General features: G+C 36.7%; 2 protein-coding genes across 2 annotated transcripts; both read left to right on the forward strand.

Moving 5' to 3' along the window:
- The first annotated feature begins 102 nt into the window (after positions 1-102).
- On the forward strand, positions 103-3,999 carry LOC127517800 (titin homolog). The gene is made up of 6 exons (XM_051903892.1): positions 103-2,502; positions 2,958-3,015; positions 3,146-3,258; positions 3,388-3,497; positions 3,636-3,855; positions 3,977-3,999. Exons 1-6 carry the CDS (start codon positions 132-134, stop codon positions 3,997-3,999), a joined length of 2,895 nt encoding a protein of 964 aa, XP_051759852.1. The 5' UTR covers positions 103-131.
- A 365-nt stretch (positions 4,000-4,364) lies between these two features.
- On the forward strand, positions 4,365-20,774 carry LOC127517801 (obscurin-like). Its single transcript, XM_051903893.1, has 35 exons — positions 4,365-4,384; positions 4,851-5,024; positions 5,159-5,318; positions 5,416-5,523; positions 6,155-6,319; positions 6,434-6,592; positions 6,798-6,975; positions 7,060-7,173; positions 7,260-7,427; positions 8,074-8,176; positions 8,258-8,387; positions 8,477-8,585; positions 10,467-10,545; positions 10,705-10,844; positions 10,929-11,041; positions 11,158-11,326; positions 12,427-12,517; positions 12,709-12,909; positions 13,022-13,082; positions 13,175-13,252; positions 13,464-13,636; positions 13,746-13,772; positions 13,885-14,037; positions 14,118-14,163; positions 14,255-14,332; positions 14,432-16,130; positions 16,251-16,394; positions 16,785-16,907; positions 17,036-17,203; positions 17,445-17,550; positions 17,905-18,144; positions 18,229-18,452; positions 19,166-19,262; positions 19,386-19,535; positions 19,762-20,774. The coding sequence occupies exons 1-35, from the start codon at positions 4,365-4,367 to the stop codon at positions 19,937-19,939; spliced, it is 6,126 nt and encodes a 2,041-aa protein (XP_051759853.1). The 3' UTR covers positions 19,940-20,774.
- Positions 20,775-20,885: the final 111 nt, after the last annotated feature.

The following is a 20,885-nucleotide window of genomic DNA, read 5'->3' on the forward strand; positions in this document are numbered from 1 at the left end:
GCAAGAAACAAGATATTGTCATGGAGCCGACTGTGGAGACCAAAGAGGCATCAAAACATGCTGACCTAACACTATCTCTCTCCAAGGAGAAGGTTTACCAGCCACATGTTTTAGAAGCAAAGAACCAAGATATGGACATAAAACAAACTGTAGATACCACTTTAAATATACCAGATTATGGCTTAGATCAACCAGTCTTCAAAACATCTCAAGAACAACCATGTAATTTAAAGGAAAAGAACGAGTATTTTAAATTGGATTCAACTGTAAATAAGGAATCAAAGAAAGAGACAATTGTGGACATCATCTATAAGCCATCAGAGGTTGATGAATATCCCAACCATACGAATGAAAAGAAGGAACCGAAAAAGAAATCATTGGATAAAAATGAAATGCACGAGAAGCAAAATGTCCAATCTGAATTGGGACCAGAAATTGAAAAGGTTCAATCCAAGGATGAACATCATGGAAAAATAACAAAGAATGTTAAAGAAAAATCACCAAGTATTGCCATTACAGGCCAAAAACCCAAAGAACAAATAAGTCTTGTACAGAAAACCACAACATTGAGTGGAGAACTGAAAAATGTCAAGCAGGTTGTGGATGAACATCATGGAAAAGTACCAAAGCATGTTACTGAAAAAGCTACAAATACTGCCACTGCAAGCCAGAAATTCAAAGAAGAAATAATTCCTGCAGAGAAAGCTACAACAATGTCTGTTAGGGATGTGCAGAGAGATTCGCAGGTAGGTGAACCGAATTTACCAGACACTGATAGTGGAGATCTGAAAAATGTCAAGCAGGTTGTGGAAGAACATCATGGAAAAATACCAAAGCATATTAAAGGAAAAGCAACAAATATTGCCATTACAAGCCAGAAATTCAAAGAAGAAATAATTTCTGCAGAGAAAACCATAACAATGTCTGTTAGGGATGTGCAGAGAGATTCACAGGTAGCTGAACCGAATTTACCAGACATTGATAGTGGAGATCTGAAAAATGTCAAGCAGATCGTGGAAGAACATCATGGAAAAATACCAAAGAATGTTACAGGAAAAGCAACAAATATTGCCATTACAAGCCAGAAATTAAAAGAAGAAATCATTCCTGCAGAGAAAACCACAACAATGTCTGTTAGGGATGTGCAGAGAGATTCACAGGTAGCTGAACTGAATATACCAGACATTGATAGTGGAGATCTGAAAAATGTCAAGCAGGTTGTGGAAGAACATCATGGAAAAATACCAAAGAATGTTACAGGAAAAGCAACAAATATTGCCATTACAAGCCAGAAATTAAAAGAAGAAATCATTCCTGCAGAGAAAACCACAACAATGTCTGTTAGGGATGTGCAGAGAGATTCACAGGTAGCTGAACTGAATATACCAGACATTGATAGTGGAGATCTGAAAAATGTCAAGCAGGTTGTGGAAGAACATCATGGAAAAATACCAAAGAATGTTACAGGAAAAGCAACAAATATTGCCATTACAAGCCAGAAATTAAAAGAAGAAATCATTCCTGCAGAGAAAACCACAACAATGTCTATTAGGGATGTGCAGAGAGATTCACAGGTAGCTGAACCGAATATACCAGACATTGATAGTGGAGATCTGAAAAATGTCAAGCAGGTTGTGGAAGAACATCATGGAAAAATACCAAAGAATGTTACAGGAAAAGCAACAAATATTGCCATTACAAGCCAGAAATTAAAAGAAGAAATAATTCCTGCAGAGAAAGCTACAACAGTGTCCTTTAAGGATGTGCAGAAGGTGTCACCCAAAGTTGAACCAAACTTACCACACATAGATAATGGAGATCAGAAAGATGTAAAGCAGGTCGTTTCTGGGGAATCTGTAATTCAACCTGAGGAGATCACAAGTGTGGATACTGACAAACAGAAGAGTTCTCAAGTTGAGCATGATAATGTGGACACTCCTGGTATAGACATAGATTTTGTGGATGAGCCAGAGATGCGTGAGGCTGCCATTAAGATACAAGCTGCTTTCAAAGGTTACAAAACTAGGAAAGACATGCGTCTAGTCTTCAAAGAAGTGTTCAAGAACCAGAATCTTGATCTTGGTGGTACTGCATTCCTGGAGTGTGTTGTGGAAGGTAAAATCGACACTGTGCGCTGGCTTAAAGATGGAGTAGATCTGAGGCCTGGGAAAAGGTACAGAATCACCCATAATGCAGATGGTAGGTGTTTTCTGGAAATTTCTAGGGTTACAAACAAAGATGCTGGAATCTACACATGTGAAGTTGCAAACAAGTTTGGAGCAATTAGTTACAATGGGAATGTGATGGTGGGTAAACCTCAGAAGCCATCACAAACAATTCAGACTGCACAAACACCAGGTACAGAAATTGTCTCTGATAAAGAGATTGCTCCAGTCCTAAACACCGAAGAGGAGTCGTTGAGGCTCGTCTATGACCTACCGGCAGATGACACCTACAGCAAGATCCAGGAGAAAAGGAGAAGTCTAATTTCAGTCAGCTCCAGTGAGTTGCTATGTATCAGTCTCTTTCAAAATGTTTATCATTCTAGATAATAGTAGCAATAGTAGGCTGCACTGATATTAAATTCTGGCTGAGACCAATAAAAGTATAATTATTTCATATTATGACAGATAACCGATTAATGCCAACTAACTGAAAAACCTAAATGAAGTAAAAGTTAAACACTAAAAACAAAAATAATTCATTTTAAATGCTATAAGTAAATTAAGGCATTACAACATTATAATTTGCAGTATGAAAAAAATGATAACAGATTTGCAAAAAAAGTTTTTCTTAAAGATTAACTGTAATGTTAGATGACTGCAAAAGTAATATCAACATAAAAACAGAGGAATATAGCTAATATTGACTGAAGCTGATAAAGCCTTTAATACCTGCAGATAACCGAAATATGTGTACATCAATAGTAGCTGAACTTAATTCTTTCCCCTCTCTAGTATCATGTTACTCAGATTATGACACAGCCCCTGATGCTGAGACAGAATACCAATCTAGGTAAGTTTAACATTGTGAAGACCTTTCAAGTACTCTTACTTATAAAGAAAGATGGCAGCTAAGAAGCATTATCCCTTTTTCTGTACTTTGGGATAATACTTTGCAATGTATTTAATATGTTCTCAAACAGGAGAAAAGAGGCAGAGAAGTCAAAACATGAGGCTCCTACTACTCAGACTTCTGAAGACGAAAGAAGTGTTAGTTTACAACCTCCAAAGACTACAGACCAGCTGAAAGGGAAAGGTCAGTTCTCTTGGTGCTGCAAGGTGCTTGGTTTGTTTGTTAGTCCAGAGATAATTAAATAATATGCACTCAAGAGCATTTTAAGAAGATTACTGTTTTACTGTATTGTTGCATTTGTATTTGGCATAGGTTGTGATTCACTGAGTCACACACCGTCTCCCAAACGCATACATTCCTACAAGTCCTCTGCAAATAATGAGTCGTTCTCTGAGTCAGATGGAGATGATGACAGAGGAGAGGTATTAACTCAGTCTCTTAATAATAAACTAACAATAATAATAATAAACTTCATTTATAGGCACTTTTTATGCATGTTGTAGCTCAGATTGCTTTAGAAACAAGTGGGAAAAAACACTGAAATACAGTACATTCTGCAGATATTTGATATTTATGTGGCCAAAACCGATTGTCATCCTCTGGGAGGAAACAAAGAAGCTTTTGTACTAAAGGAAGGCCAGTTTGTGGAGGTCCTGGACTCATCCCATCCTGTGAGGTGGCTTGTCCGCACAAAGCCAACCAAGATCACACCATCCCGTCAGGGTTGGGTATCCCCGGCATACCTAGAAAAGAAAACAAAGGTGAGTGAGTGTGTGTGTGTGTGTGTGTGTGTGTGTGTGTGTGTGTGTGTGTGTGTGTGTGTGTATAGTTGAAATAGCAATGAATTGGTGTAAAAAGTTGTTTGATTATTGTAATAATCTTTCAATTTGTTTTCTCAAAGGAAATGTTTTCATTGGCCTATGAAGCAGAAACAAGAGAATCCCCTGAGAAAGGCAAAAAAATGTTCTCAAAGGATGAGCATGGCTTGATCCAAAGGTAAATAAAACTATAGACCAATAAATGGAATATCCTTTGCCTCAGCTACCAAAGTTTTCATTTTTTATGTATAATGTAACATAATTATTGTGTAATGTAATACATACAAAATCATTTAAAAGACATTATTTGATGTTTTCATTGTCAATATTATGTACATAAAGTGTTATTGAAGTGTTTCTGTTCAGGAACTGAGTAGAATACACAAAGTTCTAGAATGTGGCAATGTCAACCTGAAGTTTATCAAACACCACTAGAGAGCATTACAACATAAACATATTGTGAATTTGAGAATGTGCCAGAAACCACCAGTGTTTGTATTATTTATATACTATTATAGTATTTATTAATATTTTGAGTAGTACTATTATAGTATTCATATATCTTTATTATTTTTATATTTTCATTTTTTTATTTTCATTTTATGTGCTTTTGTTATTTTTTATTAGTTTTTTATATTTCTAGCTAGCTTTAATATATTTATTATTCAATTTTTTTATTTTTAGTAATTTTAGCACTTCAACTTAAAATTATTTTATTTGAGTTAGGCAACATTTCTAATATTTAAGTATTTTAAGTTTAGGTTTTTCATCTGTTTAATTTTATTTCAGCTTTATTTCAATGACTGAAAATGATTTTAAATAGTTTTCATTTTAATTAACAATAACAACACTTTCACAGATAAATGACTTTGTCTATTTTAAAAAGTAAAAATTTTAAAAAGCTACATTTTTTTGTAAAAAGATAAATTGTCTATCTTGACTCTTTTTTACTTCCAGTCGGTTGATCAAGGGACTCCTTGATGGTGAGAACTGTTTTGTGCAGGAAATGAACTTCTTTGTGGAGCACCATTTGCAGTACTTAGAGACGAGCTCTCAAGTTCCTCTCACCATACTCAGTCAAAAAGAGTACATATTCCGTAATATCAGGGATATTGCAAGTTTCCATGAATGGTGAAGACATCTCTTTTTTTTATATATAATATACAATACAATACAACACAACACAATACAACACAATACAATACAATACAATATGCATTCACATTGTGGTTTAACTTATTTGTCCCTCTGTCTCTCCATCACAGTTGTATTCTCCCCAAGCTGGAGATGTGCTTCTCAGATGATGATGTAGCCCAGTGTTTTGTCAGTTATGCACCAGACTTTGAGATGTATCTCCAGTTCATTACAGGCCTGCCCCAAGCTGAGGCCTGCATCTCAGACAAAAACACACAGCATTTCTTCAAGGCAAGAGGATATATGGTTTTCAGTCTGGCAGAAAGTGCTCCTTCTTTTAAATGATGTGAAGTAAATAAACAACAATTCTTCTTCTACTGTGTTCCAGCAATATGCAAACACAGAGTTGGCACATTTGGATACCCAGGTCTTTAATGTTAGCACGTATTTGCAGAGACCAATGGAAAGAATTCAAACATACAAGACAGTACTTAAGGTGTGATAGCTTTATCATTTTCTTTCACACACAGTATATAATATGATTTATATATATTCTACAACCGTTCAAATGTTTGTTTTAATGTTTAAAGAAGTCTCTTATGCTCACCAAGGCTGCATTTATTAATCAAAAATACAGTAAAAACAGTAATACTGAGAAATATTATTACAATTTAAAATAACTATTTTAATGTATTTTATTCCTTTGGTGGCAAAGCTGGATTTTCAGCAGCCATTACTCTAGTCTTCTGTGTCACATAATCATTTTTATATGCTGATTTGGTGCTCAAGAAACATTTCTTATTATTATCAATGTTGAAAACAGTTGTGGTGCTTAATATTTTTGTGGAAAACAATACTTTTTTAGGATTATTTGATGAATACAAAGTTAAAAAGAAAAGCATTTATTTGAAATAGAAATCTTTTTGTAACATTATAAATGTTACTCTCAATTTAAAGCATCCTTTTTAAAAAAAGTATTCATTTCTATAAAAAAAAATCTTACTGACCCCAAAAATTTGAACGGTAGTGTGTGTGTATATATATATATATATATATATATATAAAGATCAGCCAAAATTATTGCTTTCAATACAGCATATAATTATCTTCCATTTCTGTCTTTTTAGGAGCTTATCAGGAACAAAGCAAAAAGCGGACAGAATTGTTGCCTGTTAGAGGACGCCTTTGCCATGGTTTCCAGCTTGCCTTGGCATGCAGAGAACTTGCATCATCTGTCTATGATTGAGAATTACCCAGCACCTCTCAAGGGGCTTGGAGAACCCATTAGACAGGTACTGTCTCATCATATTCTGAACGTCTTCATTTGCAGGTTGACAAGATGACAAGCGTCAGTAAGAATAGAAGGTATCATTCTGCTAATGATAGTGTCATATGTTTTTTTACAGGGCCATTTTATAGTATGGGAGGAGATTCCTGAGGTCAAAATCTCTCTGAGAGGACATCACCGCCATGTCTTTCTCTTCAAAGACTGTATTGTATTCTGCAAGCCAAAGAGAGAACTTGGCACATACACTGAGGCCTACATATTTAAGAATAAAATGAAGGTTTAATCAAATATACATTTATTAGTACAGAATTTTTAGTAACGAAGAAGTCTTACAGTCTATTCTACATGCTACATGCAAGTTTACCTTGCATTTGAAGACTCATGTACAGTACACTGCATATGTAATATCATGTATATTATGGCAGCACTAATCACTGCAGTCCATTTCACATCCATTCCAAACACATTTGCTTTCTCCACAGTTGAGTGATATTGATGTAAAGGATACAGTGGAAGGAGATGACAGGTCATTTGGTCTTTGGCACGAGCACCGGGGAATGGTGAGAAAAATCATTCTGCAAGCTCGATCCATCCTCCTCCGCCTCTCCTGGCTCAAAGATCTGAGAGACCTGCAGCAGCGCAGCAAACAGCCCGCTTGGAGTAAGTTAGGACGCAAGAGAGCACACTTATGAATAAATCAGTTTTCACTGCATTTTTGCAACACCTCTTTGTTTATTTTTACAGGTGCCCCGTGCTTTGAGCAGCATCTTACTGACTATCCAGCAAAGCTTGGACAAACTGTAAAACTAGTCTGCAAGGTCACTGGCACACCAAAACCAGTAATAAAGTGGTATAAAGGTAAATAATGCTATGTATGTGTGTGTATAAATATAGGCAATTTACATTTAATATATAAACGGGTTCTGCTGATGTGCTTTCCTCAGATGGTCATTCTGTGAAGGATGACGAACATCACATTACATCAGAAGGACAGTTGGGTGCTTGTTATCTTGTACTGACTGCTGTCACAGTGTTGGACTCAGGTCAATACATGTGTTATGCAACCAATCCTGCAGGGAATGCAAGCACTCTGGCTAATGTCATGATTGATGGTATGTTTTTGAGAAATGGTTATTATCGCCATGTCTGACATATGCACTACTGTTCAAAAGTTTGGGGTCAGTAAGATTTTAAAAAAAAAATAAATGAATTCTTTTAATCAGCAATCATGCAGCATTTGATCAAAAGTGAGCGCAAAGACTTTTACATTGTTAGAGAAGATCTTTATTTTTAAAAAATGCTGTGAACTTTGTTCATTAAAAAAATCTTTAAAAAATGTATCACTGTTTCCACAAAAATATTAAGTTTAAAAAAAGTTAAGTTTATTAAAAAGTTTTCAACATGAATAATAATAACAAATGTTTCTTGAGCACCAAATCAGCATATTAGAATGATTTCTGAAGGATCATGTGACACTGAAGACTGGAGTAATGGCTGTTGAAAATTACATTTTCAAATATATTAAAATAGTAAGCAGCTATTTGAACTTGTAATAATATTTCACAATTTTACTGTTTTTACTGTATTTTTGATCAAATAAAGGTGAGCGTAAGAGACTTTCAAAAATATTAATAAATCTCCCTGACCCCAAACATTTGAACGCTAATGTTCAATGTAATGTAATGTAATGTATAATGTAGTAAAAAGAATTTGTCACCAAAAATTAAATAAAAAGCATGTTGTTTTTGTTTCCCAAAGTGCCTCCAAGTTTCACAACCAGACTACAAAACTCAGTGCTTGTAAAGGGACAAGATGTGCAGTTCAAGTGCTCCACACAATCTGATCCTTTACCGTCAATTAGGTAAACCTCGTTCCAGCCACTCAAATGAATGTAATGGCATGTATATAGTTATAAAAGAGCTCACAAAATCTATATGTACAGGTGGTTTAAGGATGGCATTCAGCTTGAAAACACCAAGAAACATCAGATTCAATCTGATGTCCAGACAGGAATTCTTACTCTCACCATAAAGACAGCGGAAGAGGCAGATCTGGGTCAATACCAGTGTGAGGTACCAGAGTCTTTTACTACTTTTCAGTGACTTCTTCATGTTATATAGAGTATGAATCCAAATACTCTTTCTTTGTCTATATGATACAGCTACTGAATGAAGTGGGCAGTGCCAAGTGTAAAGCTGAACTCTGCCCTCCAACACCATTAGCTGTGACAGTCAGCACCCAAAAACAATCACAAACCACCCCAACTCCAGGTAGGACGAAGGGGAAGGTGAACAGCAATTGTTTAAGGCAGAGAAGGCAAGCATTTACCCGCAAAGACTGGTGGGCACCAGTAGGCTTTGAAGGAACACATACCACAATCACCTCCAACTTCCCTCGTTCCCACCCATTCCTCATGTTCCGTCACTTGAACTCCAGATCTTCTAAATGTCCATTCCACTCTAACAACTAGCTCTGTGGTCTGGAGACCATTAGCAAATCAAAATCATATATTTAATAAAATATACTTAACCACTTGTTTCCCATATTCAAGAGATTCTTGGTCTGGAAGAAACATTTGAGGGGATCACTCAAACTATCAAAAACATCATCAGACATCTTCATAGAGGCATCTACATTGCATTGTGTCATTGGAAACATCTACTTACATTATAATATTACATTTTTAGTGTACTTCAAAACACTACTTCAAAAGTTTGAGGTTGGTAAGAAATTTTTGTAACATTGTAAATGTCTTGACTGTTGACTTTTGATCAATTTAATGTGTCCTTGCTGAACAAAAGTATAAAAACCATAAAAACAAGTGTTACTGACCCCAAACTTTTGAACAGTATGGTTTAATTTTATTTGTCTTTAATTCATTTGAGATTAAATGAAACTGCACGCTACTTCATATATCATACGTATATCATAAAGCATTCTTTACTATATCATACCTATGTGGTCATATGTTTTCATTTATGCCACATACTTTAAGTGGTTCATAAGCCGGTTTTGAACACTTATCAATCATGTGCATTTTCATATCCTGTTTAACACCACACTTTCCATCCCATTTCCTTTTTAGTCACAGAGCAGGAGACTAAAGATCTGATCAAAATCATCATGTAAGTGTCTTCACCAAGATGCCCCAACATTTTGCATGTATGGTACTCTCCCATTTTTGCTTTCTCTGTCTCTGTTCTTCTCCTTGTCCATTCCTCATATCTGTTTATATACATGTTCTCACGGTTTCCTCGTCCGCTAACATGCCATGTCCATCTTCAAAGCTGGTTATGTGCTAAGACTCAAGCCTTGCTGCAGATAGGGCCAAGTGTCCCTTTGCACTGCCTGTGAGGCAATGTGACTGTTTATACATGTGATCTGTGACTTAAAACACTGGTTGGGAAAGGCAATGACACGTCTTGCTCTGTTTTTATACCTGTCATTTTAACGGTAAGTGATTCTCTTATTTCACAATTGAGTTTAGAGAAGAAATGCAAACAAATATCCCACTACATTCCTTATTTGAAGCTGACTGTACCACCACAGACCTTAGTGATTAATTAAATAAGTGATTTTTAAGATTTTAAATTATAGAATTATTTTAGGTTGCATTAAGTTAAGTTATTTATTATGTATTTAATTTTGCAATTAAATTCTTACTGTACAGTAAGAACAGTAATATTGTGAAATATTTTTACAATTTTAAAATAACTGTTTTCTATATTAATGTTTTAAAATATAATTTATCCCTGTGATGGATGGCAAAGCTGTACTAGCAGCTATTACGGCCGTCTTCATTGTCACATGATCTACCAAAAATCATTCTAAGATACTGATTTGGTGCTTAATGAACATTTCTTATTATCAGTGTTGAACATTGCAGATGTGCTGCTTAACTTTTTGTGGAAACCATGATTAATTTTTTTCAGGATTCTTTAATAAAAAGAACAGCATTTATTTGAAATACTGCAATTTTTTTAACTTTGTAAATGTCTTAAACTTTTTGTTTTTAACTTCTGATCAATTTTATGCTTCCTTGCTGAATAAAAATATTAATTTCTTTAAAAAATCGTATTGGCAAACTTTTGAATGTTAGTGTATGTAAAATCAAATAGAGTGAGTTTGACAGCCTAATTGTTTTCAAATAGAGCCCCAATCAGAAGGTTGGTCCAGTTCCTTTGTGAAGAACCTGTTTCATATACTCTTTCAGCCTGGATATCGTGAACTGTGAGTTTGCGTACACTCTGTGTTATCTATGGGCTGTAAACATTGCCTTTATATATAGTTGCATACATGCTGTACACTATGGTACTATAAGCAGTGATATTTGAATGATAATCGATAATCTCATTTTAATGTCTTGTGGCAAAATGTGTGCTTCTGAAGACCTGCTGCTGGCGTTGAAGATACACAAACTCTTGAAGAACAGGATGATGTGGAGAGGCAGGCGCAGGCGGCACAGGAAGAGGGACCTATAGAGCCTGAGGAACACTTTTACTCAAACACAGAGGAGGAGATGCTGACAGGTAAAGACTGTATGTGGTTTTTAAATAATTTGCCTGAAAAATTATCACCAGAGAAATTTGTCAACCCATCATTTATTTTCTCAGAGCCTCCAGCTGTGCAAGTGGCCATTGAAGACCTGACAGTCCGGCCTGGTCAGCCTGCAACATTCTCTGCAATTATTACTGGCCAACCCACCCCAGAGATTCAATGGTTTAAGGTATTATAAGAACAAAATAGTAGCAATGCATACTGATATAATTATGATGTGATGGGACATAATAATCCTTAACTTGTATTTACTGCATTAGAATGCACTTATTTGGTTTCCTGCAGAATGACAAGGAAATCTCATCCAATGAGTACACAGAAATAGTCCAAAGTAGTGCACGTTGCTCTCTCACTTTGCTGGGTACTCAAACAGAAGATTGTGGCACCTACACATGCATAGCTAGCAACAGTGCAGGACAAGCGTCTTGCCAAGCTAAACTCAGTGTTGATGCAGGTAATTTGCAGAGATTTATTATTTCCTTCCATTTTATCTTTACAAATCCTAATTATTAGGGATGCACCGATACCAAGCTCATGTACTTGTACTTGTACAAGTAAAAATACCCCCGATACCAAAGACCTATACCTCACGTGACGTAACTGACAGAATTTTCCGTGCACAGAGACACCGACTGCAGCAGCAAAAACAATGTCAGCCTCAGAGGTGTGGAAATACTTAAAAATTGATGACAACCCACACATTGCGAAATGCGTGCTTTCAATCACAATTCGTTATCGATTAGTGAAGCCGAGATTGCGGAATCGCGCTGAATGACACAGACCAGAAGCGCTCTCTCTCTTTCTTGCGCGCAATCCCAGTTCTCTCAGACAGCGCGCGATCAGTTCTCCTTGCACCTGAATGGTCAAATGCACACATAGTTGTCAAAATGTCCATCGTGTGGAGTATCTCACGTAAATACAGTAGGTTATGGCTTAAGTGGACATAAACATTTGGGTGAAAACAGGATATGTGTCAGTATCCATGGATTCGGTCTTAAAGGGACCGTAGCCTATATTTGTCATTAATGTTAATAAAACAACAAAATATGTTAAATAAATGTATACATGGTAAATAAACCTACTGTATCTGAAAAACAAGTTTATTTAAGTTTATTGTATCTCTGTAGTATTTGTTGTATTGTTTGTAATTTGTTTGTAAATTTCTTTTTATATAACAACAATTATATATATTGGTAATTATGCCCTTTGAAGGTTATTGGACACTGTGAAATTTCTGTTCTTTAAGTTTGTGACAAGCACGTAAAAATTATTACTTTTTTCATTAGAGTAATAATAAAGAAGCTGTCCTACATTCATTAGTCTCACTGTGTTGTGCTTGGAAAACCAAAAAAAAAGAGAGAGAGAGAGAGAGAGAGAGCATAAACGTATAGGCATCGGTATCGGTATCGGCGAGTACTAGGAAAAAAGTATCGGTACTCATACTCAGTCCTTAAAAAATGGTATCAGTGCATCCCTACTAAATATGCATTTCCGTATTTTGAAACCACATAGAAATGTGTTTAAGCAAATTTAAATGAACGGTTTCCTTTGCAGGTCCAGATGAAATTGAGGAGGAGAGAGAAGTGGAGTTTGGAAAAAGACGGAAACTACATTCTGTATATGAAGTTTATGAAGAAATAGGAAGGTAATTTCCTCAATCAAGGAATTAAAGGCCCACTGATTTATAATGAATAACAATCTTGAGCTGATGTTCATGTAATCTAACATTAACATTTTTTGTCAAAATGTCATAATGGTAAATGTATTATTTGATTTGTTTTATGACATCTGCTACAGCCCTTATTAACATTTATCCGCTTTTTTCTGGATAACCAGGGGCACTTTTGGAGTGGTTAAAAAAGTAACGCATAGGGCGAGTGGCGAATGTTTTGCTGCTAAGTTCCTTCCACTCAGAAGCAGCACACGGACCAGAGCGTTTCAGGAGAGAGACCTACTGTCCCGTCTAGCTCACTGCAGACTCGCATGCCTCTTGGACTTTTTCTCCACAAGACGCACCCTGGTGTTGGTTGTAGAATTGTGAGATTTTCTTACTTTTTTTAATTAGTCAATAATTATCATTTTGATTTTTAGGAATCATTCATTGAATCAAATATGCCAAATATGTAGCATTCTTTTTTCCCTCCCACAGATGTTCTACACAGGGGTTACTAGATCATTTGTTTTTAAAGGGATCGGTTACAGAGAGGGAGGTAATATAGATAATTCACTGAATTTCAGTCACCCTTTCACACAGAAATGAAGTTATAATGATCAAGTTATAATGATCATTAATTGTTTTTAGGTCCAGTTATATATTCAGCAGGTTCTGGAGGGCATTGGCTATATACACAGTATGAACATTCTACATCTGGATATCAAAGTAAGTGACTTTATAAGAGTTGTTTTAAGTGGCATTAATTAAAGATTCAATATACTACAAGAAGTTTCACTGATATGATACTAAAAGTCATACTTTACAGTCACTGACAGTCCTTTTCTAAAATTGAACCAATTGGTGTTTATGGTAAAGACATCTTTTGACATCCTTCTTACATGCTGTCTAACCTTTAAAAAAAATATTTTCTCTGCAGACAGACAATATCCTAATGGTGTCCCCTGCTACAGAAGACATCAAAATCTGTGACTTTGGATTCTGCCAGGAAATTGACAACTCCAGACATCAATACAGCACATTTGGGACACCTGAATTTGTTGCTCCAGAAATTGTTCACCAAGAACCTGTGACAGTAGCCACTGATATCTGGTATCAAATTTTTGTGGTTTGTTGCAAATTGTGGTGAACAGAATTTGTCATGTTCAGAAATGCAGTTCTGTCTTTTACTTCTTGGTTAATGATATTTTATTTATTTCAGGTCTCTTGGTGTGGTTACTTACTTATGGTGAGTGCATTGAAAACAGATATTTTCCTTTAGTTTTGCTGCAATTTTTTGTGGCAATGAAAGTTATAAATATTTATACTGGTGGAAAATAATGTTGTTTTTTTCTGGGCAGCTTAACATGCCACTGTCCTTTCTTCGGTGAGAACGACCGTGCCACGCTGATGAAGGTTGCTGAGGGTTTGCTGTACTGGGACACACCTGAGATCACAAGCAGAAGTGTAGAGGCACAGGACTTCCTACATAGGGTTCTACAGCCAGACCCAGAGTAAGATCTGCTTACATGATGGGTGTATTTGAATTTTTTTCTGAGCAGCAGTTGATAGTTATTTTATTTCACCTTCATAGAATGAGACCATCTGCATCTGAGTGTTTGAGTCACGAGTGGTTTCAGGTAAGTGGTTTCATATATGTTTATACCATCAGGCAAACATAAAATAAGCAGTGTGCACAAATAAATAAATAATAAATATAATTATTTTTAGGGTTATTATGAAGATGAAGAACCAGAGGACATAAATACCAAAAATTTAAAATCTTTTATTTCGAGAAGAAAATGGCAGGTATGATTTTAAATGATTTCCTCTGCCACTGATTGTCCAGGAAAATGTTCTTCTTTCATGTCTTTCTACTCTTTCCATGCTTCTTCCCTTTTCTCTCAGCGTTCTTTAACATGTCTCGGCTCGGTTCTGACTCTGAGACCAATCCCAGAGTTGTTAGAGGCTCCTCTGCGTGACGTTTCGATTACAGCTTCAAGGGAGCCCCAGGAGCCCAGCAGCACCTCCCTAAGCAGTGGATCCTCTTCAGATTATGATGAGGCAGATGCCTGGGACTTCTTCCAGCAGATGAGCCAAGAGGATGAAGATGATTTGGAGGAAGAAGATGAATATGACCCATACGCTCATGTGTCAAAGACACCCACAATTCTAAAACGGGATGAGGAAGATGTGCTTATTGGTGAGGACAGAGTTCACAGTGGCCCGCTGGTGATTCCAATGAACACACCGTTAACAGAGCCGGTAAGCTTGGAGCGAAGGGACAGTAGCCCCTCTCTTCACCTCTCTGAAGGAGAGGAAGGATTGGCTGGTGGGCCTCCCATACCACGTCGTAGCCTCATCAAGAGCACGTTTTACTGCAGCTCTGAGCAGCTCTCGCCCATATCTGCTCGTCACATGACACTTCGGGATAAAATCCAAGCTAAAAAGCAAGAGCGTGGCCGTAAACCCCTACGTGCCAGCCTCTCTGGCAGGTTGAACGAGCCCCTAATAGAGTATGTAGAAGATTCCCCAGACTTAGAAGCTAATCGTAACCAAAGAAGAGGCTCAATGCATTCATCTATCCTCAAGTCCAGCTCATTTGATAGTGGAGTGAGTGCTGCCCATCCAAACATACACACGCAGAGAAGAAGCAGATCATTAGATGTGTACATGCAACGCTCTCCAGCTTCAACGGTGCAGGGAGAGGACGAGCATGATGTTGAAGTTAGCCAGAAACCAGATGCCACTGATGAAGAGGAGGCAAAAACTGAAGAAGTCCAAGTGAGAAGGAAACTCTGCCGTCGCTCTGCATTTTTGTCGAAGAAGGGCCCAGTTGTTATGAGGAAGGTGAGAGCGCAGGTCCATGAGCCCGAAGAAGGACATCAGCCAGTCTTAAAAAGTTCATGTGAGGATGACATCCAATTGCAGATCATGGAAACAGAAGCAGCACATTTGGGTGATGAGGAGAGCATGGATGGCTCACAGCTTTCGCTAGCATGCTCCCTTGACCACGTTTCAGAGGCATCTAGCAGGGTAGGCTCATATGAAGAACTCTCTTACAGACACCACCATGATGAGACCTTGATCGCTGGATCCTCTGGAAAAACATCTCTATGCTCTCTTCTACAGGACTCTGAGGATGAAGACATGGAGAGGGTCCTGAGATCTCTTCGCCAAGACCTCCCGCAAGCCCCGCCAAGACGCCGCACCAACAGTTCAAGCTCTGGACTAAATGAGATGCGCAATAAGAGTGACATTCATCTAAGAAGAAGCTCTTCGGCACTTCCTGTCCAGGCTGCGGTAGCAGGCCGAGAAAGCAAAGAGGTGCTTCAAAGACATGCCTCAGCCCCAGCTCTACAAGACAAACCCCCTAGTGGGAAATCTTCCAAGCCTGGATTCATGAAGATCTTCCGCAAGCACTCATGGGCTAGCCATTCTTCTCCTCAGCTAGAGGGCTTGGAAAAGAAACAAGGAGAAGGAGCATCCTCACAGCCTAAGACCCCTCTTCTAAATCTAAGGAAGAAGATGCGAGCTTCAGCATCTAGCATTACAAAACTCTTCACCCGACAGTGCAGCAAGGATGACATAGAGAAGAAGAAAGGCGGTAGGCTACTTTTAATGCTTGAACACACTTATAATATCGGATAGCAGATACTTCACTCTTCAGTTGTCAAAACAACATTTGATTGTGTATAATATTTAAAACTCAAACTCTTTCTAACAGGACCAATTGTGAAGAACCCCTCACCTGTCATACCAGACAAAATGACTCACCCTGCCACAGTTCCTGCTGCCACCTCATCTGAAAGTCCTCAGAAGAAGTCCAAATTGTTCTCGCTGAAAGTGCCGATATTTAAGAAAACCAAAGGTAATATTTTTTGTGTGATTTAGTCATCTGGATTTAATCATTTGTTGTGTATCATTAATACCAATATATACAATTAAAAAACACTAAATTTTTCCATATAATTATAAATTGTGGTAGATACACTACTATTTAAAAGTTTGGGTTTGGGGTAAAGTTTTTGAAAGAAGTTTCTTATGCTTTCCGAGGCTGTGTTTTTTCCTGTGACGGCAAAGCTGAATTATCAGCATCCATTACTCCAGTCTTCAGTGTCGCATTATCCTTCAGAAATCATGCTAATAAGCTTTCTTTAAAGAAAAAAAAATATATATTTTTTTTTTTTTACTGACTCCACACATTTGAATGGTAGTGTATTTCACAAAGTTGTAAAATTGTTTTCCAATGTTCTACCAGAAAGTCCAGTCAAACCATCCAGGCCAGATGTCATTCAGCTATCAGTGGGTGGAGCTCTTGTGTTCTGGAAACCTGTGCCGTCCAAAGAGCCTGTCACATATTGTATTCAGTATAGTGTAAATGGTAAGAATATATTTTAAACGTCAGCAAAAGAGATTAAAATCAGACTCAACCTATATATAATGAGCATTTGTGTTCAGCATGTTTATTTTCATGATACCTCCTAAAGAATTTATTCTCCTTTATATTAGGTGGGGAGTGGAGAACATTGTCAGAGAATGTCACAGACAGCTGTTTCACAGCTAATGCCCTTCCGAGAGGACCGGGATATATATTCAGAGTGTCCTATAACACCAAGACAGGGCTGGCACCTTTCAGTGACCCTTCACCACCTGCTTTTATGGCCACGCCTTATGAAGGTACAACATTCTGAAAATAATTCTTACTTTTATCTAGAGTGATGAATTATTACCAGACCCTAAATCAGGTCTCTGTAAATGTTCTATTTCTGGGTCACTCACAAACTTTGGATTGAACCTGCAACCTTTGTGTTTAAAGATTACAGTGGTCTCTCTATTATAAATAGTGGAATATGCATTATAATACATTCAATAAGAAATTAAAATCAAGGTGGCATAATACTTTATTTTATTTTTGCAGAGTCTCACAATCCTCTCATTCAGATGGAATCTATTGGGTCAAAGGTCACTGTACCTGGAGGTCTTGGCACTGAGAAGTCTTATAGCTTCCTGTCTGAAATCAACAGGTACTGTACTTAACTGCATATTAATATATGCATTTAAACATTTGCAGCTTCTTGATAACAATGGGGTAAACTCAATCTAAACTAGATCACACTGATCCACCAAACACTTCCAAAGTTGTAGTTAGGTTTAGTTGGATCGGTGTGTTTTTAACCCTTTTGGTTTTTGGTGGGACAGTGTGAATCAGCCTTAGATTTGAATTGCTTACAGAACATTGATTGACATTATTTACAGTACAATCCTTTTATGTTGCTAATTTACATTAACAACATTTACTAAGACATAATTATTGACACCAAAGAGACAGATACAATTAGTAAGTAAATAAACAATCTATCTTGTGTTTCATTTGACAGAGGCCGTTTTAGTGTGGTAACGCAGTGTGAGGATAGCCGCAGCTCTCAGATGTTGGCAGCCAAGATGACCCCCTACAGACCAGAGCAGAGGCAATTGGTTTTGAGGGAATATCAACTGCTTCGCCGGCTGAGTCACCCTCGGATTGTCCAGCTGCAGTCGGCCATTCTCACCCCCACCTGCCTGGTGCTTATAGAGGAGCTGTGCTCAGGACGAGAGCTTCTTTATAACCTTGCAGAAAGGTGAAAGTTATAATACTATTTAAAGAGTTCTGGTAAATTATATTATCAAAATTGACCTTACCATTTACTCTTGATGGCGTATAGGAATCTATATTCAGAAACACATGTGACAGACCTACTAGAGCAGATTCTGAGCGCTGTGGATTACCTGCACAGCCGACGCATTGTACACCTGGACCTAAAGTCAGACAACATGCTTGTGACAGGCCGAAATGTAGTGAAGATTGTGGATTTGGGCTCCGCTCAGCCCTTCACTCCAGGACATGCGCTGAACATCGAACACATCAAAGAAATGACAGATAATAAAGGTAAATATGTATCTAGAAATTGTCATTTTGCTTTGATTCAATCATTATACACTACCGTTCAAAGGTTTGGGGTCGGGAAGATTTTTTTAAATGTTTTTGAAAGAAGTCTCTTATGCTCACCAAGGCTACATTTATTCAGTCACTTATACAGTACAAACAGTAATATTGTCAAATATTATTACAATTTCAAATAACTGTTTTCTATTTTAATACATTTTAAAATGTAATTTATTCCTGTGATGGCAAAGCTAAGTTTTTAGCATCATTACTCCAGTCTTCAGTGTCACATGATCCTTCAGAAATCATTCTAATATGCTGATTTGGTGCTCAAGGACCATTTCTTATTATTCTCATTGTTCAAGGTACAGTAGTTGTGCTGCTTAATATTTTTATAGAAACTGTTACATTTTTTTCAGGATTCTCATGAATAAAGTTCAAAAGAACAGCATTTATTTAAAATAGAAGTCTTTGTAGCATTATCAAAGTCTTTACTGTTACTTTAGATTAATTTAATTAATCCTTGCAGAATAAAAGTACAAATTTCTTTCTTTTCTTTGAAAAAATCTTACTACCCTCAAACTTTTGAATGGTAGTGTGTGTGTTATGCTTTTTTTTCAGGTGCTTGGCATCTTAAAAGAAAAAAGTGTCAAGTATCTTATAAAAAAACAAACCAATTTAGTATATGAAAAAATATTTTCTGTTCTGTTTGTTAGTTTATATTGTCCTTCCTAAAGCTCCTGAAATCTTAGAAGGACAAGGAGTTGGACCCGAAACTGATATCTGGGCTGTTGGTGTTTTGGCTTTTATAATGTAAGTACTTTAATTCAGTAAAACTGTAACCGAATAAGGAATAGTTACAGGGCCATTAGAGCATCCGTATTGTTTAGCCATTGTCAACTGATTTCCTCAGTGTTCTTTACTTGCCCCATGTAGGTTGAGTGCAGACAGTCCCTTTCATGCTGATTTAAATTGGGAGAGGGATCGAAACATCAAAAAAGGAAAGATCCAGTTCAGTCGTTGTTACCCAGGACTCTCAGAGGGAGCCATCAACTTCATGAAGAACACCCTGAGCAACAAAGCCTGGTAAAATTCATAGACTCACAACCGATGTTTCCTTATTTTGAGTGTTTATGTCCAAATAACAGACAATGAGATTTCATGTCATATTTTGATGATGCTTTAATGGCAAACAACTAATAAGATAAAAATAGTATTATTATATTTATGACTTTCCATCAGTTTCACACTGAATCAGTTAGTATGTAGACGTACTGTAGGCAGTATTTGATGTGGCTCTATGTTTCATCAGGGCAAGACCAACAGCTGCAGAGTGCCTCCAAAACCCCTGGATACAAGGAGACCGTCCTCCCTCCAAACACACCGACTCTGTGGTCTGTTTTTCAGCAGACAAGCTGCAGGCCTATCTCAGGGAAAGAGAGGTCAAGCGAGATCACGTCCGCACAAAAATTAAACTGCCCCTCTCATAATTCAAGGGACAGAACATATTTGGAGGCTGAAATTGATGTGTGAAACTGTGAAATGCTTTTGTAGGTTTTTTTTTTTTTTTTTTTTTTAAGCTTTTTAATGATAATCAATTATATTTCTTTAGATAAAACATTTTTCGACAGGTGTAATCCGGCAATCTGCATGACATTTCTTCAATTATTGCTTTGTAATCATTCAAACAGTGACGCATTACTTAAACACTATTTTACAATAGTGTAAATATATGCGTATTATGGCTTTCCGTATGCAAGCTGTGTATTGTTCAAAAAGTGATAATACAATATTCTGAACAGTTTTAAAGGTGTTTGATATGTTTAGCTTGAATTACTGAAAACATCTATCTATCTATCTATCTATCTATCTATCTATCTATCTATCTATCTATCTATCTATCGTTCTATCTATCGTTCTGTCTATGAATGAATGTAAGATGTAGAACAGGTTATTGCAGTATATTGTTTTTTCTTTTTTCTTTTTTGGTGTTAATAAAATTATATGCCACCACTCTATCAGGGATAACTTTCTTGTATTATATGTGATGTGGTTAAAAGCAATATTTTGTTAATCACTCAGATATTTTTCTCATTTTTATGCAAATTTTACTTTATGTATAAGGATTGTATTGGTTTTGGACTGGTAAGGATAATATAGGGATTGCAGTTGCCTCTGCAGTGAGTTTTTTTTTTTTTTTTGTCAAAAATTCCATGCACTTAAAATAAACGTTTTATTACACTGTAAAACTTATTTTGTAGTTTGGATTTATACAGTGATGATTTATATTTTTAAACACACTAACCCATAAGTAAGGCATTTTATGAACAGTGACAGTAACAGATGCTGAATTCGCAACCGCATGCTAGCATACTACTCTTCCTATTTCTGCCATAGAAAGATATGGTAAAAGTAGTAAGAGTAGTACGCTAGTAT

This window comes from Ctenopharyngodon idella, chromosome 8, assembly GCF_019924925.1.
Source record: "Ctenopharyngodon idella isolate HZGC_01 chromosome 8, HZGC01, whole genome shotgun sequence".
NCBI classification, from domain to species: domain Eukaryota; kingdom Metazoa; phylum Chordata; class Actinopteri; order Cypriniformes; family Xenocyprididae; genus Ctenopharyngodon; species Ctenopharyngodon idella.

Bases quoted from the DNA above. Each gene is read 5' to 3' on its own strand.
- LOC127517800 (XM_051903892.1), top strand. From the start codon at position 132: ATGGACATAAAACAAACTGTAGATACCACTTTAAATATACCAGATTAT. The intron at 2,503-2,957 runs GTGAGTTGCTAT...TCCCCTCTCTAG, and splicing joins TCTAATTTCAGTCAGCTCCA to TATCATGTTACTCAGATTAT. The intron at 3,498-3,635 runs GTATTAACTCAG...TACATTCTGCAG, and splicing joins GAGATGATGACAGAGGAGAG to ATATTTGATATTTATGTGGC.
- LOC127517801 (XM_051903893.1), top strand. From the start codon at position 4,365: ATGTGCCAGAAACCACCAGT. The intron at 5,319-5,415 runs GCAAGAGGATAT...ACTGTGTTCCAG, and splicing joins ACACACAGCATTTCTTCAAG to CAATATGCAAACACAGAGTT. The intron at 18,453-19,165 runs GTAAATATGTAT...TCTGTTTGTTAG, and splicing joins AGAAATGACAGATAATAAAG to TTTATATTGTCCTTCCTAAA.